This window comes from Pseudorca crassidens, chromosome 20 (genome assembly GCF_039906515.1).
Source record: "Pseudorca crassidens isolate mPseCra1 chromosome 20, mPseCra1.hap1, whole genome shotgun sequence".
Taxonomy (NCBI): domain Eukaryota; kingdom Metazoa; phylum Chordata; class Mammalia; order Artiodactyla; family Delphinidae; genus Pseudorca; species Pseudorca crassidens.
The window spans coordinates 15,083,714-15,100,942 of record NC_090315.1 but is presented as its reverse complement, the minus strand read 5'-3'; the positions used below and the strand labels follow the sequence as shown (position 1 = coordinate 15,100,942).

Below are 17,229 nucleotides of genomic sequence, written 5' to 3'. Positions count from 1 at the left end.
ACGAACCCGTGTCCCTTTCATCGGCAGGTGGACTCTTAACCACTGCGCCACCAGGGAAGCCCGCTGGCTTCTCTTTGTTGTGGAGCACGGGCTCTAGGCACGTGGGCTTCAGTAGTTGTGGCATGTGGGCTCAGTAGTTGTGGCTCGTGGGCTCTAGAGTGCAGGCTCAGTAGTTGTGGTGCACAGGCTTAGTTGCTCCGTGACATGTGGGATCTTCCCAGACTAGGGCTCGAACCCTTGTCCCCTGCGTTGGCAGGTAGATCCTTAACCACTGTGCCACCAGGGAAGTCCCAGCTCTGGCCTTTCAGTGCTAAGCTCCCCTTGGCCCAGTGAGACGGGCACATATCCAGAAGGATCCTGCAGTCTGTTTTTTTGCCTTTGAAAGTCCTTTTTCTATACTGGATGTGTGTGTGTTTGATAATGGGGGCAGGGACCAAATCAACACGCAACTGAAATTCAGTTCAGTCTGGTGGGTTGGTGTCTTTGTTGTTAGATGATGCCTTCCTATACAAAGAAGGAATCACTAGGTAGGCCTGATGGCGACACTTCAGAAACAGCTCACAGAGGAACTGTGCTGAAACTTAAGGCTCTGGTTCTCCTCTTGGGGCTCTGGAAAGCTGTGGGCCTTCTCCTACAGGTCTGTGCATGTTCTGTCTTGCCAGAATTGCCCTGCCAAGCTAACTGGTCTCTGGTTGGTTGTGTTTTAGATTTTTGCCGAGTTTCGAAGAGTGTGGGAAAATGCCGGGCCTCCATCCCTAGGTGGTGGTACAATGTCACTGATGGATCCTGCCAGCAGTTTGTGTATGGAGGCTGTGGAGGGAATGACAATAATTACATGACCAAGGAGGAGTGTCTTGCAAAGTGTGCTGGTGTCACAGGTAAGACAGTGCTGTTGGGGAAGTTTTATTATCTAGAGACACTTTATTAATTGGGACATAACTGCCTTTTGCTCTTTGCTAGTTCTTCACTGCTGAAACTGGGAGACGTTTTTAAAAGCAGAAGAAACAGGCACAGTGTGAAGGTCGCCCACACGGTGGTTTCACAGCGGTATCCTCCCTCCTCTTCCCAGAAAGGGGAGAGTAGGCCGCAGACTGGAGCCAGGGGAGGGGTGACATGACTGCGTCTTCTCCCCAACTTCCCTTCTCCCACTACTGAGAGCAGGTCCCACGCCAGGCCTGGTATGAGCAGAGTGCTCCAGGTCTACTCAGATGGGCTGCCCTCCTTGCTTCCTGGGCATTTGGGTTATTTTTACCTTTGGGACAAATGACTTGAGGAGCTCACCCAGCCAGCCAAGTTATGAATCAAGTTAAAACTAGAACATACTTCTGGAATCCATCCTTCTCTCAGCCTTCGTGAGTGACTCTGTGGAATCAAGATAATGTTGACCCTGAGAGCCTCCCAGTGTAAATAAAAACCTAAGGCCCCACAACAGTGTGCACTGGCTCTGAACGGAGCCTCGAGGGACTCCTTGAGACCTGATGGCAGTGTGATATTGGCCCTCTGGGGCCTGATCCTTCCTAGGTGTTCCAGAGACCCGCAGATTGGGCCAGCCAAACTGTCAAAGATTTTCATTGGCGATTTCCTTAACATTGATACGGGACTTCTTGCATCCTTTCCTGACAGCTTGATGTCAGTGTTTGGACTCTGGATTATGATTCTGTGTCAGAATGTGCTGGTGCCCTCAGTGCTCACCGCACTGGCTGTAATCTCTCTTGGCTTTGAACTCTGCATTCAGAAATCAGATAAGCTTATTAAAGTTGTGTGTAAAGAGAGGAAGACAACAGTGGTCTTGGCTGTGAACTGAGGTTTAAAACATAATGCACAGACACACAAGCCCAGCAGTGACTGAGTGCCTTGAGGAACATTTTATTGATCTTTGTGTGCCCAGTGCCCGGAAGGCACTCAACAAGTGTTTGGAGAGCTGAGGTGGCTGGTATTAGTTTTGGATTGTACAGATGAGTTCCTCGTCTGTTTTGGGGCAGGGTGGGGGGGCAACTGGCAACCTTACCAGATGGTGATGGAGAAAAATACCATTTATTGTATGTGGTTTTCCGCCATCAGCTGTGATCCAGTGTCAGGGAAGGAATTAAGGGGAAGTGTTTTTTGCTACCTTTTCTGTCCTTTTCCAGTCAGGAGTTGACAGTAGCAAATGTACATGCCGTTCTGGTTACTCCTTGGTTTCTCAGGGGGAAGGTTAAGTTCTAAGAACACAAGCAGTGGACAGTGGGCATTAAGGCGGGATGTCTCTGCAAGGAGCCACAGGGTGTAGTGTTTTGCTGGGAGAAGGCAGACAGCTATCTATCTTCCTAGAGGTCAAGCCAGAGTCTGGCCCCAGCCTTGACGTCCCGGAAAGCTCATTTGCTGGCATCCGAGCGTGGCCGCACTGCACAGCTCCTGAGGCGTTCTCTTTGCCAACATATTTTCTCCCAGGCAGGCAAGCTCTGTGGGGAACCAAATGATAATGAGAATGCCAGTTTATTAATTAATTATAATGAGAACCAGAACCACCAAAGGGACCAGACACTTCTGTCCCTGTGCCTTCACCCTTAGTTTGTGTAGGCAAACCTCTCAGCGACATTCCCAGAACATTGCTTGATGAGGGGAGAGGCAGAACTGGAGGAGCTGGTTTGTGATGGGAATGTGTAATGGCATCAGGTTAGGCCAGCCCCGCGCCTCTGCACAAGGGAGGGTTCCTCCCTCCTGGACCCTGCCAGCGCTCCCTTTTTTGCACTTGCACCCATGCTCTTAGCTTTGTGTGTGTGCAAGATAAAATATACATAACGCGGGCTTCCCTGGTGGCGCAGTGGTTGAGAGTCCGCCTGCTGTTGCAGGGGACACGGGTTCGTGCCCCGGTCTGAGAGGACCCCACATGCTGCGGAGCGGCTGGGCCCATGAGCTATGGCCGCTGAGCCTGCGCGTTTGGAGCCTGTGCTCAGCAACGGGAGAGGCCACAACAGTGAGAGGCCTGCGTACCACACACACACACACACAAAATATATATATATACATAACGTATAATTTAGCATTTAACCATTTTTAAGTGCACAGTTTAGTAGCATGAAGTACATTCACAGTGCTGAGCACACCCTTCACTTTTTTAAAAATATTTATTTATTTATTTGGTTGTGCCGGGTCTTCGTTGTGGCACATGGGCTCCTTAGTTGCAACAGTCAGGCTTCTTTGTTGTGGCAGGTGGGCTTCTTAGTTGTGGCACACGGGCGCCTTAGTTGTGGCCTGCGAACTCTTAGTTGCAGCCTGCGAATTCTTAGTTGCAGCATGCATGTGGGATCGAGTTCCCTGACCAGGGATTGAACCCAGGCCCCCTGCATTGGGAGCGCATAGTCTTTTTTTTAACACACCTGCATCTTTTTTTAAAAAATAAATTTATTTATTTACTTATTTATTTATTTTTGGCTGCATTGAGTCCTCATTGCTGCACGGGCTTTCTCTAGTTGTGTCGAGCGGGGGCTACTCTTCATTGCAGTGCGCAGGCTTCTCATTGTGGTGGCTTCTCTTTGTTGCGGAGCACGGGCTCTAGGCACCCGGACTTCAGTAGTTGTGGCATGCAGGCTCAGTAGTTGTGGCTCATGGGCTCTAGAGTGCAGGCTCAGTAATTGTGGTGCACGGGCTTAGTTGCTCTGTGGCATGTGGGATCTTCCCAGACCAGGGCTCGAACCTGTGTCCCCTGCATTGGCAGGCGGGTTCTTAACCACTGGGGAGCGCATAGTCTTATCCACTGCGCCACCAGGGAAGTCCCACGCCCTTCACTTTTTTAATTCATTGGGTGAGTTAATACAGTTCCACAGGTTATTTGGCCCTGGAAGCCATTCTGTCTTTTTATAATGTCATTTCACACGTCTTTGCTCGGATTCCCAGCTGGTTGATCTTAAAATTTAACCCACAAGGGCAGTCTTGGTTCCTTATTTTCCAAGTTCTGGCAGGTTTGTGGTCCAGCATGTGCACTGAAGGGCCCACATAAAGGAGAAATGGGAGTCGCTGTGAGAGGCACACAGGACCAAGCCTCCTCAGGGATACAGCTTGTTTTGTTTCACCAGGCAATCTTGGAGGTACACTTTCTCACTGTGCTGTTTATTTGTCCTCTTGTAGTGAACACCATCAATGAACTGTCCAGGAATGGAGCAGATTCCTCTGTCCCAAGTGGTAAGTTCTTAAAAAGACCCAGGATGGAATGAGGGCCATCCAGATGGCTAATGTGAAAGGACATTTTTACTTTGGGCATTGTACAAGGGCTTCCACCTCCTGGTTCTGTTTACTCAGAACTGGCGAACAGGGGCTCTGCCTGGGCTGCCAGCTTCTGGCTCCTGGCCAGCATCCTTCCGCTGGGGAGTTCAGCAGACAAGAGGGCTGAGGGATTCTACAGTGCTTCCTGGCTGACCTCAGCTTCCTCCTGGGGGATAAGGGATTGTGGCTACTGCTGCATGTGGCTCAGACCCCTTCCCCCGCTTTGGGCTGGCTTCCAGTCCCCTGGCCTCAGCCTTCGTGCTGTCTTCACTGCCCTGTCCCACCTCCTTGCTTGCTGTATCTCCTTTGCTCCGTGTCGTCCTTGCTGTCCATCTCCCTCCCTGTGCTAAGAGTCCTCTGTCTTCTGCCACCCCCGCCTCCGTTCCCACTGCAGTTCTTGATCTGGAGCTTTGTGTTAGCTTGCTTTGTAGTGCTGACAGCAGCTGCCCCATTCCTCCTTTATGCTTAAAGGACTCTGCATCAGGAGCCGGGGGTGAGTGGTTCAGATGCACTCGTAAGTCCAGTCCAGCTTTCCCAAAGGCCAGTCCCCAGGCAGTGGGTTCTGCTGGGTGAGACCTGCTGTGGAGGGAGAGAGTCCCCCCCTACCCCATTTGAGGATGGCCCCCAGTCAGCCACTGGCCACACACTGGTTGCAGTCTTGATTCTGGTCCTTTGACTCTGACATCAGCACCCACGTGAGAGTGAGGCTAGGAATCCTGTGACTGTCCTGACCATTGCTTTGCCTGGGTTCATTGCTTATTCCCAAGCTGGCCTCTGCAAGGTCATGCAGAGCCATGGGGCACTGGCATCGTAACTCTGGTTTCTGTCCTGTTTCAGAAGAAAATTCCCCCAAGAGAATAAGGGACCCTCCTCCCTGTGTCAGAGAGTGGACACCTCTGGTCTTCCTCATCACCCCAGAAACTGTGGCTGGGATTAGTTTCCATAGTAACCCCTGAGGTGACAGGCAGGCTTCCCCATCCGGCATTCATTCTGTGTGTGCCGTAGAGCCCATTAGGACTGGGAGGTGATGGAGCAAAGCTGCCCACAGAGAGGGGCTCCACTCCCTTCCAGGTACCTCAGTGGGCCCTTTTAGACTCAGCCCCAGCTAGGCGACGTGCCCTGTGTCCATTCCAGCCTCCCTGACATGGATGTTTGTGTTTCAGTTCCCAGAAGGCAGGATTCTGATGACCTGTCCAGTGATATTTTCAACTATGAAGGTATAACTTTTAAAAAACATGTTTTCTTACTTAATTGGGAATTGAGACACACTTGAGGATTTCCATTAAGGGTATTGTAGAGCAGGGCTTCCCGACCTTTCCCAGGTGTTAGGACTCATGAGGATGCCCTGGGGCAGCAGGAAGCAGGATGTGACACAGCACACCCTTGGGAAGCTTTGCTCGAGAGGCAGCAGTGGCGTGCAGGCTCTGCCTCCCACCAGCTGCGCCCACGGGATACTGTAGCTCTGCCTCAGAGTCCCTGACTATGAAATGAGGGGCCTAGTTCAGACCTCTCTTGAAAGTTCAGAGACCGAGTTGACACATGTAGAGCCTACAACAGTGACTGACATAGAATAACCTCCGTAACAGTGTAGTCTGGCCATAAAGAGAAAGAGATCTGAAAATGTGGGCCAGAATGGCCACGTCTGTAATGGCCAAGTTTCTTTTAACAGAGAGATGTTTTCCCCATTGGCTGGCAGTCATATGACTGCTTGGGAGCATTCTAGCTCCATTCACCTCTCCTGGGCCCTGCTAATTTGTATCCCTTGGGCTGTCTCACTCCCAGAACACTGCACTGCCAAGGCCATCACTGGGCCTTGCCGCGCATCCTTCCCACGCTGGTACTTTAATGCCGAGAAGAACTCTTGTGATAACTTCATCTACGGCGGATGCCGGGGCAATAAAAACAGCTACCTCTCCAAGGAGGAGTGCATGCAGCGCTGCTTCGGTGAGTCTGCCTGACTCCTAAATCCAAGAAACAACCATGGGCAGATGAACCCTCCCGAGAGGACACCAGTCCCTTTCCTCATCCCTAAAATGAAGGCCTTGGAAATGCTGTCATTTGGACTCTGCCGTTAGTCTTCTCTGGCTCCCTGGTGGGGAAGGGGGTGGGCTGTGGCTCCAGCTGTTGGGCACATGTGTCCTAGGTCCCTACTGGGGTGGCAAGGTCTCAGAACCCTCAGAAGAGCTGGAAGAAGCCGTTCAGAAAGAGCGTGAAGGCCCAGGGCTGAGGGGAATCCTCAGGTGGCTGCAGCTGTGAGGGGAGGAGGGCTGAAAGCTGACCTCAGGGTTGTGTGTTTTCTTCCAGGCAAGCAGTTGTATCCTGCCCTGCCCCGCACTAAAGGTAAACGGCCTCTTGCCCCCTCCACCTGCCTGCCTTGACTAAGCTCAGCTGTGTTTTTTGCAGGCTCATGTTGTCTTGGACACATCATCCTTCACTGTAAACATCGTTTTGTTAGAAAGTCGTGTTTCTGCACGAGAACAGCCAGGCAGCTTGGAACATGTGGTGGATGTTTGTCCCACTGTACAGTGTACATAAACGGGTTAGGAGTGAGGCCACCTCTGCCTAGGCAGCCTGGGGGTGACTGGGGCCACCTCCTCCTGTTTGAGGTGTGTGGGATCTGCTGCACGCAGGCCTGGGACTAACTCCAGGTTTTGGGGGGGAACTTTACTGCCATGGGGTGTACAGAGTTGGTCATGGGTGATAACAAAGGAAGGTGGAAAGCCCTTGTCATGTGTGGGTGGAGCATGGCCCCAGCCAGTGCTGTTGTCCCCAAGCAGTCTGGTCTGACAAGGAGGCTAGGCCTCCTCTAGCTTTTGTTTCTGATTCTGAGCCTGAATCATGGATGGTAGTGTTTGCACAAAAGACCTGCCACACTGGTTTGGCCTCTTTCCACCTGTTTCCCTGTTAAGGAGTCCAGGCCTGGCCTGTGTGTCTGCTCTGCTTTAGAAGAGAAATGAAACTGGGACCTGGTTTGCCAGGCATAAGGATCTGGACGGTTGGAGATGGAGAGTGAATCGACCCTGTCCAATTCTGCAGCCAAGCGGGGAGAGGGAGCCGGGTAGCTGCCATAGGAGGCCACATTCCTTAGGTGGAGCCCCACCTGAAGAAGAAGCATCTTAACTGACCAGTGGGACTGCAGTGGGGCAACCACTATTAAATCTACCTGGGCAGTTAGGAGCATGAGGGTCCCCTCCCGGCCCTGCTCCGAATATACCCATGCCTCTGCCCTTCCCTCATTCCACAGGCAGCCACCCCAGCCAACTGCAGGGCCACATCTTTCTCTGTGGCTGGTTGGGGGAGGGGGGTGTGTGTTTGCACACACACACCGGAGGTGTGTGCTTTTCCTGTACAAATTGCTGCAGAGAGGTGGCAGGGTAGTACAGAGTTGAAGTGGGGATTTTTTGTTCAAAAAGGAGGAACACAAGGAGCCACTCTGTCCATGTGCACATAGCATAGCACCTCCTTTTTTCAGGAACCTACTTCTCAAGACTGTAGGGACTCTCCTTGAGGACTTCCTGTCAAGCAGTGTCAGTTCTCCAGAGCCTTCTGGGTTGGGGTGGGGGGACGTCTGGCCCAAGGGCTGCTGGTCTACCTCCCAAGCCCACGTGGACACTCTGGCTATGGCCCGCCTCGTCCTGCTGGTTCTGAGGCCTCTCTCTCATCCACAGTGGTGGTCCTGGCAGGGCTGTTCGTGATGGTCCTGTTCCTCTTGCTGGGAGCCTCCGTGGTCTGCCTGATCAGGGTGGCACGGAGGAACCAGGAGCGCACCCTCCGTACTGTCTGGAGCTCTGGGGACGACAAGGAGCACCTGGTGAAGAACACTTACGTCCTGTGAACGCCCTGTCGCCAAGGGGCTGCCCTCCTCAACCCCCTGTTAAGAGAATCTGCGAAGGGAGGAGAGACAAGTGTCGAACACGTGTGCTTTTTCAAATAGAGTGATTTGTCTGTATTTGCGCGATCATTAGGGCTTTTGGCCTGTTTGTTAATCCAGAAGGTAAGAGGGCTGCTCCCTGGTCTCCCGGGATGGGTTTGCTTTGGAAATTCTCTTAGTGAAGGGCTGTGCACGTTGCAGATGTTCTAGCCCTAGATCGGAGTCGGTTCCTCTTCAATTTATTTCTTTGCTCCAGGTATAGTTTTCTTAGCTTATGTTGAATCCTGTTGCCTCCTTTCCCATCACAAAAGTGATGTTTTAATAGTTTCCTTTGTTTGTTTTCTGTTTGTTTTTTTTAAGTAAGCAGAAACATAAGTTTTTTTAATTAGGATTCTGAAAGGAAGAAAGTTAAATGTACAAGTTTAATAAAAATGGCCTTCCCTTTTAAAATAAATTTCAGCATGTGCTTTCTTTCTTTGTGGGACTGCTAATTTAAACTCTACCAAAGTTACCACAGGACACTACATGAGATGTCCCATTCCAGAAACAGACTTCTTAAAAAAACAGCATCTTTCAGATCTTCTTTTTTATTTATTTATTTATTTTTTGCGGTATGCGGGCCCCTCACTGGCCTCTCCCATTGCGGAGCATGGGCTCCGGACGCACAGGCCCAGCGGCCATGGCCCATGGGCCCAGCCGCTCCACGGCATGCGGGATCCCCCCTGGACCGGGGCACGAACCCGCGTCCCCCGCACCGGCAGGTGGACTCCCAACCACTGCGCCACCAGGGAAGCCCCTTTCAGATCTTCTTGAATGAAATACATCTTACATTCCAACTGAGTGCCCATAAAATTTCACCAAACAAGACTTAGCCTTACCACCTGTGGTAAGCTCTGATATTTTCTTATTCTATTTCACTTTTTAAAAATTTCGGCCTTAGGGACTTCCCTGGTGGCGCAGTGGTTAAGAATCCGCCTGCCAATGCAGGGGACACAGGTTTGTTGATCCCTACTCCGGGAAGATCCCACATACCGTGGAGCAACTAAGCCCAACTAAGCCTGCACTCTAGAGCCCGTGAGCCACAACTACCGAAGCCTGCATGCCTAGAGCCCGTGCTCCGCAACAAGAGAAGCCACCGCAACAAGAAGCCCACGCACCGCAATGAAGAGTAGCCCCTGCTCACCGCAACTAGAGGAAGCCCGCATGCAGCAACGAAGACCCAACACAGCCAAAATAAAATAAATAAAAAATTAATTGGGCTTCCCTGGTGGCGCAGTGGTTGAGAGTCCACCTGCCGATGCAGGGGACACGGGTTCGTGCCCCGGTCTGGGAAGATCCCACATGCTGCGGAGCGGCTAGGCCCGTGAGCCATGGCTGCTGAGCCTGCGCGTCCGGAGCCTGTGCTCAGCAACGGGAGAGGCCACAACAGTGAGAGGCCCGCGTACCACAATTAAAAAAAAAAAAAAAATTTAATTAAAAACAAAAAGGGAAAAAAATCGTAAAAAAAAAAATTTTGGTCATACCACCTTTTTTTTTTTAATGACCCACTTTGGCATCCATGATTTTTTTTTTTATTTAAAAATAAATTGGAACAAAAAGACAATAAGCCCTCCTTCCCTTGACCCTTCGTAGAAATCCCTTCAGGCCAAAAGGCCACATTCTATACAGACATACCTCCTGTTATTGCACTTTGCAGATACTGCAGGGGTTTTTTCGGGTTTTGTTTTTTGTTTTTTTACAAATTGAAGGTCTGTGGCAACCCTGCGTTGTCAGATGATGGTTAGCATTTAAAGTTTTTTTTTTTTTTTTAAAGAAGATGTTGGGGGTAGGAGTTTATTAATTAATTTATTTATTTTTGCTGTGTTGGGTCTTCGTTTCTGTGCGAGGGCTTTCTTTAATTGCGGCGAGCGGGGGCCTCTCACTATCGCGGCCTCTCACTATTGTGGCCTCTCTTGTTGCGGAGCACAGGCTCCAGATGCGCAGGCTCAGTAGTTGTGGCTCATGGGGCCTAGTTGCTCCACAGCATGTGGGATCTTCCCAGACCAGGGCTCGAACCCGTGTCCTCTGCATTAGCAGGCAGATTCTCAACCACTGCGCCACCAGGGAAGCCCTAAAGTATTTTTAAATTAAGGTATATACATTGTTTTTTTTTAGACACAATGCGATTGCACACTTAGTAGACTATAGTGTAAACATAAGTGTTATAATCACTGGGAAATCAAAAAATTCATGTGACTTTATTGTGATATTTGCTTTGTTGTGGTAGTCTGGAACTGAACACACAATATCTTGGAGGGATGACTGTACATTGGGGGAAAGGCTTGTGTCCATTAGGGCTTAGAAATCTATCCCAGAAGCAATTGGGTAAATACCTCATCCAGTTTCCCCCAGCCTCTCTGGTCCATGGTAGACGTTGCTCATGGATTCTGGCATTCTCCCTGCCAAGCCTTCCGGGCAACCTGGTGTTCCCAGGCCCTCACTGTGGTTGACTCAGAGTTGGTGAACAGGTGCCATATCCCAGACAAACTGGGACACCCGCCCCCGTTTCCCAAGCCCCCCACCTCCCCAGTGCTCCGCAAGAGCCTGTGGTCCAGGGAAAGAGGGCCTAGACATTGGGAAGAGACTCTCCGCCCACCACCCCCCTCCAGGTGTGCAACAGCAGGCAGGTCACTTAACTCCTTCGAACCTCCGGTTTCCTCACCTGTAAGATGGGTGGATGTGAGGATCACATGAGATCATAGATGTCAGGTTGCCCATGGGAAGTGGTGGCCACCTCTGCCCACCTACCTGTGTCCTCGTTCCTCCTTAGTAGTTGGTGGTTCTTCCATACACCACCCTGCCACCCCATGAGCAACTCTCAGGTCCACTCATGTATCTCTTTGGATTCAGGAACCTCAGACCCACTAATGCCTGTGGCCTTTCTCTACCTGCTTGAACAAGAGTTGTCTCTCCTTCATGTGAAGGAAAAAAGTAGTGTGTTTGGATTTTAAAAGAAACTGTTGGGAATCACTTCACTTTTTTTTGTTTATTTTTGCCGTGCCATGTGGTATGTGGGATATTAGTTCCCTGACCAGGGATCGAATTTGCACCCCCTGTATTGGAAGCGCAGAGTTTTAACCACTGGACCTCCAGGGAAGTCTGGGAATCACTTTTAAATAATTCTACTGTAGTAGGAAGATCATGAGGTGAATTCTCCTAACACCATCAAGGCCAGTCGAGTTTTCGCAGGTTTTTCATAGTGTATATGTTTTTGATGCAGAAGTTATCTCTGTGACTCACTTCTGCCAGAATTTGTCCTGTTCTGTCTTGTGGTTTGGGAGGCCCTGTGTCTCCACTTGCTCCTGGCAGATTGACAGCATGGGGCCTTGCGGCGCTCTTTGTCTGCCGGTGGTGTCTTGTCTCCCTTCTGTACTTTTCCGGGTTATGAGGCTGCTGTTCCAGTCTGGGCAGCCACCTCCTGCCACGCCACTATGGCGCTTGAAACTAAACTGCCATGTTTTCCACTTTCTAGACCATTTAAAGGCTGACGTTGGTCCTCTTTTCGTTGCAAAAGCTGCCTAACAGTAGGCCAGTAGCCAAGGTGTTCAATGGACATTTCATGGCCTTTGTCATCCTCAGACTGCTAGCATCATTCAGAGGTGGAATGGACTTCTAAAAAATCAACTCAGCAAAGATCTCTACCTCTTCCTGGTCCGTACACTTTAGTAAGGTAGTTTGGTCACTGAATGTGTTTGTCACCAGAAAGGATTTATCTCTATCTCCTGGGTAAAGATCAGGTCAAAGGGGTTGGGAGTTATATAGACTATTTCGAAAATTTGGAATTCTACCCTCATCATTCCTGTGTATGATGCATCTTTCTTCCCCCTAACAGCAAGCCCAGGTTCACCTGGTTGGTGCACCCTCTGGCTGGCAGCTGACCAAAGGGGGCCTCAGGAATTAATTCTGGTTCAGCCTCCGAGATTCTTTCTTGGATGCCTAGTCCCAGGTCATGAAAACAATCACTGGGTGCCCTGCCTGCCACTTCTCCCTACAGTGGCCCACATGGTCTCTGTAAATTTGTAAAAATGCTTGTTCCATTTACATCTGACCTTTCCAAACAAAAGGTCTGGGTGTGAGTAGGTGATGATAGAAGAGGTAAAGCTGTACCTTCTGGGATGGGAGTCACACTGATTTCATGTCCTCGGAGGGAGAATAACAACCTGGCACCTGGCAAGGGAACACCTCAGACCCCAGGAGGTGTGGGGGGTGGGGAAGGAGGGGTGTAATCAGTGCTCTTTGTGCCCTCTAGATCCAACAGTGCAGCTTGCCAATCCCTCACCTGGTCCGCCTGAGCCCTGCAGCAGGCAGTGTGACGCATAGACGCAGCCAGTCCTGAACCATTCTGCTATACCCAGTGCCATCAGCAGCAACGCCTGAATGTGGGCCCCACCCATAGACGTTTACAAACACATGGACCTGCTCAGCTTTGTTCTAATCTGGCTGATAAAAGCACACACTTCTGATGCCAAGCAGCTCCGAGCTATGCCATGTATGGCAATTGAGGCCACAGCTACTCATGGCACTGCCCATGTGGCTTAACCAAACCAGTGCAGTGGTGTTCCAAGTCAAGTTTAATAACAAGTCCTGAACTGGAGTGCCTTGTGCCCAGTACTCTGTGTGTTTGCATGTGGGAAAGAACAAGTCACAATGTCTCTCCATTGGGCATGAGGGCCTGCTCGGGGGCCTTGTAATTATTGGCCGTGACACCAAAGATCAACAGGTCAGTCTGAAGTCCCTTGTGGGGTTCCTAATGGATAAGAGACTAGCCTTTGATTACATCGTGGCTGTCTGAAATAAGCCCTGCATGGTCACAGCTTGATGAGTCCAGGACACTGGATGGCAGGTTGGCCTCATCAACGGGAGTCACTGCTACTTGGAGTCCTGCTGACAGTAATTAAATGCCGTATGAGACAAACTGTTGTTTGTTTCCCCGTCTCCCTTGCAGCTGGATGTGACCAGGTGTCTAAATCCAGACTGAAGGGATGTGTGCTGCCTCCAGGTCGGGTCCTTAAAAGGAAGTGGTGTGCCCTCCACTTGCCCTTTTCCTTCCTGAGAACCCGATGGTGGGGGCCAGGCTCCCCACAGGCCCAGGGATGACATCCTGGAGGAATGCAGAGCACCCAGACAGAGGGAGCCTGGTCCCTGGATGATCTTGCAGAGTCACCCACTCACCTGCTCTGGACTCCCACCAGCTCAGGTTTTCGTGGGAGAGAAAAGTGACGCTCTCTTGTTAAGCCTCTGTCTTCAGAGACTCTGAAAGCTGCCACATCCTTAATATAATATAGGAGCGAATAACCGGGGATCTGAAGGACCAGGCCAAGGTCTCCCTGGACCCATTCACTCACTCACCCCACAATTTTATTTAGCACAGCAGTGAAGAACTACTACTTCCTCTTGAGTCTGGAAGGTCTCACACTGCTGTCCCACAACCCACTAGCCCAGTGTCCCACTGTACCTTTTAGGGCTCAACTACATATAACATGGGGATCCTATTGCCAGTTTCATAAGGAATCATGAGACTGTGTTTGTGAATCATAATAAAAACTAACACTTATCAAGTATCTATTTACCTTGTCCCAGGCACGCTCTGTGCAAAACCATGTACCTTATGAGGTAAGTTCCATTTGACAGAGGAGGACAATGAGGGCCAGACTGACTAACTTAATGTCCACAGAACAGTAAGGGGTAGAGCAAGGATTCACCTATAAGCAGACTGACCTCCAGAACCCAAACTCGTAGCCACTCTAAAATTGCTCTAACCTGCCGTTGCCACACTGCCTGGCATCAGGTAACCCAATTCACCAAATGATAGGGAGCACCAACTCTGAGCCACACCGTTCCAGGCGCTGAGCAAAGCAACGAAGCTCCCACCCTCCTGAATTTATGTTCTGCCGGGAGACACAGGCACTTTCTCTCATATCCTGCACACGGTTGTCGGCAAAACCACAATCACTGTTCACCACCTCTTCTCAGAGTAAAGACCAAAGATCTTTGATTTACAAGACACTCCACCACCCACCCCAACCATCCCTCCTCTTCTACCTCTCTCCCTCCAGCTCTTCAGATACACAGGTACATTCCTGCCTCAGGGCCTTGGCACTTGCCACTCCCTCTGCCTAGCTAAGCCTCCGTGTTCTTACATGGCTTGTTTTCTCACCTTCAGATCTGTACTCAGAAAGGCTTCAGTGAGGCTTCCCTGGTAACTATCTGAAATCCAGCGTCTCCCAAACATACTACATAGTTATTCCCTGGTCTCCCCCTTCTTGCTGTATTTCTTTTCTTAACACATATTACTTTAAAAAAAAAATAGAGTTCATTGAGTTATAAGTTACATAAAACCCATTTCAAATATACAATTCAGTGATTTTTAATAATTTTACCAGGCAGTGCAACTATCACCATAAATCTGTTTTAGAACATTTTCATCCCCTTCCCCCCAGTAAGATCCCTCATGGCCATTTACAGCTAATCGCCATTCCCACACTCAGCTCCCAGCAACCACTAATCTACTTTGTCTCTCTAATTGCCTTTTCTGAATACTTCATGTGAATGATATCATACAACATGCAGTCTCTTGTGTCTGGCTTCTTTCACCCAGCATAATGTTTTTGAGGTTTATGTAGCTGTAGCGTATGTCGGGAGTTCATTCCTTTTTATTGCTGAATAGTATTCCATCGTATGGATAGATATATCACATTTTGTATATCTATTCACCAACTGACGGACAGTTTTGTTTCCAGCTTTTTCTAACATACTCTACATTTTGCCTTGTTCCCGGCACTAGAATGTCAATTCCACGGGGCTGGAATTTTTGCTGGTTTTGTTCAGCTCTGTGTCCCCAGAACTTGAACTGTGCTGGACACATGGTAGGTACTCAATAAATATATGCTGAAGGAACACGTGAGAATAAAGATAACCTCAGAGAGTGGTAAGCAAGGGCTATCTACGCTGGCCACGAGGCAGGGGAAAGGGGATGGAGTGACGAGGCTCCGTGGACCCAGCAGTCAGGGCAGTCTCCTCTAAGGAATGGACTTTGGAGCAGAGACCTGAACGCACAAGGCTGATTACTACACGTTCGTCATCATCCGCAGGCCTCAGCTACCTGCTCCTGCCTAAATGCCAGTCTTGCCTGCCACTCCTGCAGGTCCAGGCAGCCAACTTGGCAGCAGGGCTGGGCTGGAGAGGGACTTGCAAGGACTAGCCTCACAGCCATCGGAACAGATGACGCAGGCCCCAGCTCCTCCCTGGGCCTAATCTGGGCCCTGCGCAGTGTGGGGAGGGAAGGCTGGGCTCGCCTGGCTGCCCCTTCTGCTGAGTGACCCCCAGGGTGAGACAAAGGGGTCAGGCACAGCCTTGGACTTGAGCTACACTGCCTGGGTTCGAATCTCAGTTCTAGCCTGTTCACAAGGAGCTAATTTTGTCCGTCATCTTAACTGGTCTCTCAGTTTTCTCATCTGTAAAATAGGGATAGCAACCATAGCTACCTTTTACTTAAAAGCCAAACATTATTTTATAAGCACTTACTCCTTGTAACTGTGTGCAGGCATGGTTGTGGGAAACTAATCCATTTGATTCTTACAACAGCTCCATATGGTAGCTGTTCTTTACAGATGAGGAAACTGAGGCCCAGAGAGGGGGAGTAACTTTCCCCAGGTCACTCTGCTACTAAGTAATACAGATGGGCTTCCAATCAGCAGACTGGTTCCAAGTGCATGCTCTTCACCCCTTCAGACACTGCTTCTCACCAAGCCAAAGGCATTGTCATAGTGAGTTAATGTATCTGAAGCCCTTGGAACAGCAGCCCAGCACGTAGTAAGTACACAAGGAGTGTCAGTATTATCACAGAGGGCATGGGGAGGCACCCTCCCTCTCATTTCTTCAAAAGCAAGGATCTGACCCTTTTAGGGGAAGCTGATAAGAGCTCTAGCCCCTCAAATCTGCAACTGCCCACACATTCCTCCCCCAGCCCCACCCACCACTCACTTGCCAAGGCTCACTGGGTGGGTGGTGGTGTGGGGGAGACATAAGTTAACTGTCCACCCTCCCCATTTCCCAGAGGACCAGTTGGGCGGTGCCGGGGAGGGGCTGTGAGTCAGGGCTAAGGACTCTGAACAAAGGTCTCGGGTAGGGCTCCTCAGAACTTCCGGGGCTGGCCCACTGCCTCTCCCCAAGGCCGGTCCTCTGCCTTTGGCCGTGCAGACATACCTTCTCTCAGCACCATGGAGGTCGACCGGTCAGCAGGTGCGCTCCTGGGGAGTGGGGAGCTTGAGGGGCAGGGGGCCAGACTCAAACCCAGGGACTGCCTCCAACGGGGCATTCCCTGCGCTTGCACCAACGCACCCAATTTCTCTTCTCTCTGCAGCCCTGGAGTCCACCTCCAAGAAGCCCCACGGGGCAGGCCAGGTAGGAGACCCCAAGCACGCCCCCGACAAAGTTGAGGTAGCTGATAACCCGAAGGTAAGTCACTTCATTCTTAGGAGGGTGTTTTTGACCCCAGGGTCCCGCTAGGTCTGGGGCCTCCGACATGGGGGAATGGGAGCTGGGAAAGGGGTCCCTGGCCTCACTGCCATGCCTCCGACTAGCATCAGCACGGCCACGGCCACGGCCACGGCCACGGTCACGGCCACGGTCACGGTCACGGTCACGGCCACGGTCACGGCCACGGTCACGGAAGCTCCTCAGGTTCCGGCAGCAGCTCCAGCGACTCAGAAAATGAGGCGAAGGTAAGAGGCTTACCCCTCACTAGCGGGTGCCCGGCGCCCCAGCCCGGAATTCGGGCCGACGTCTCACAGGCGAACCCTCTCTCTCCTCTCCCTCCCCCACCGCCCTCCGCCCCACAGCCCAGCGCTGCCGGCTCCGAGCTATACAAAAGCGCCCCGGGCAAGGTCAAGAAGCCCAAGGTGAAAAAGGAGAAGAAGAAGGAGGAGAAGAAGGAGGAGAAGAAGGAAGAGAAGAAGGAGGAGAAGAAGGAGGGCAAGAAGAAGGAGGGGAAGAAGGAGGCTTCCCACTAACGGGCCTCTCCGGGGCTCAGTAAACCTTCTCTCGGCCTCCAGGTTGCCTTTTGTCCCCCGCCCTTC

General features: G+C 50.9%; 1 protein-coding gene across 5 annotated transcripts in view; it reads left to right on the top strand.

The window, feature by feature from the left end:
* Positions 1-17,200, top strand: part of LOC137215080 (kunitz-type protease inhibitor 2-like) — a 35,237-nt gene extending 18,037 nt beyond the window's left edge. Inside the window, exons 2-9 of one of the 5 annotated variants that reach the window (XM_067719723.1) lie at positions 708-878; positions 4,108-4,161; positions 5,406-5,459; positions 6,025-6,186; positions 6,547-6,582; positions 16,515-16,624; positions 16,768-16,875; positions 16,993-17,200. In XM_067719723.1, the coding sequence (XP_067575824.1) occupies positions 708-878; positions 4,108-4,161; positions 5,406-5,459; positions 6,025-6,186; positions 6,547-6,582; positions 16,515-16,624; positions 16,768-16,875; positions 16,993-17,163 (866 nt within the window). In that variant the 3' untranslated portion in view covers positions 17,164-17,200. Of the gene's footprint in view, positions 1-707; positions 879-4,107; positions 4,162-5,405; positions 5,460-6,024; positions 6,187-6,546; positions 6,583-16,514; positions 16,625-16,734; positions 16,876-16,992 lie in introns of all 5 variants that reach the window. The other 4 variants (XM_067719722.1, XM_067719721.1, XM_067719724.1 and 1 more) reach the window with 4 other exon arrangements.
* Positions 17,201-17,229: the final 29 nt, after the last annotated feature.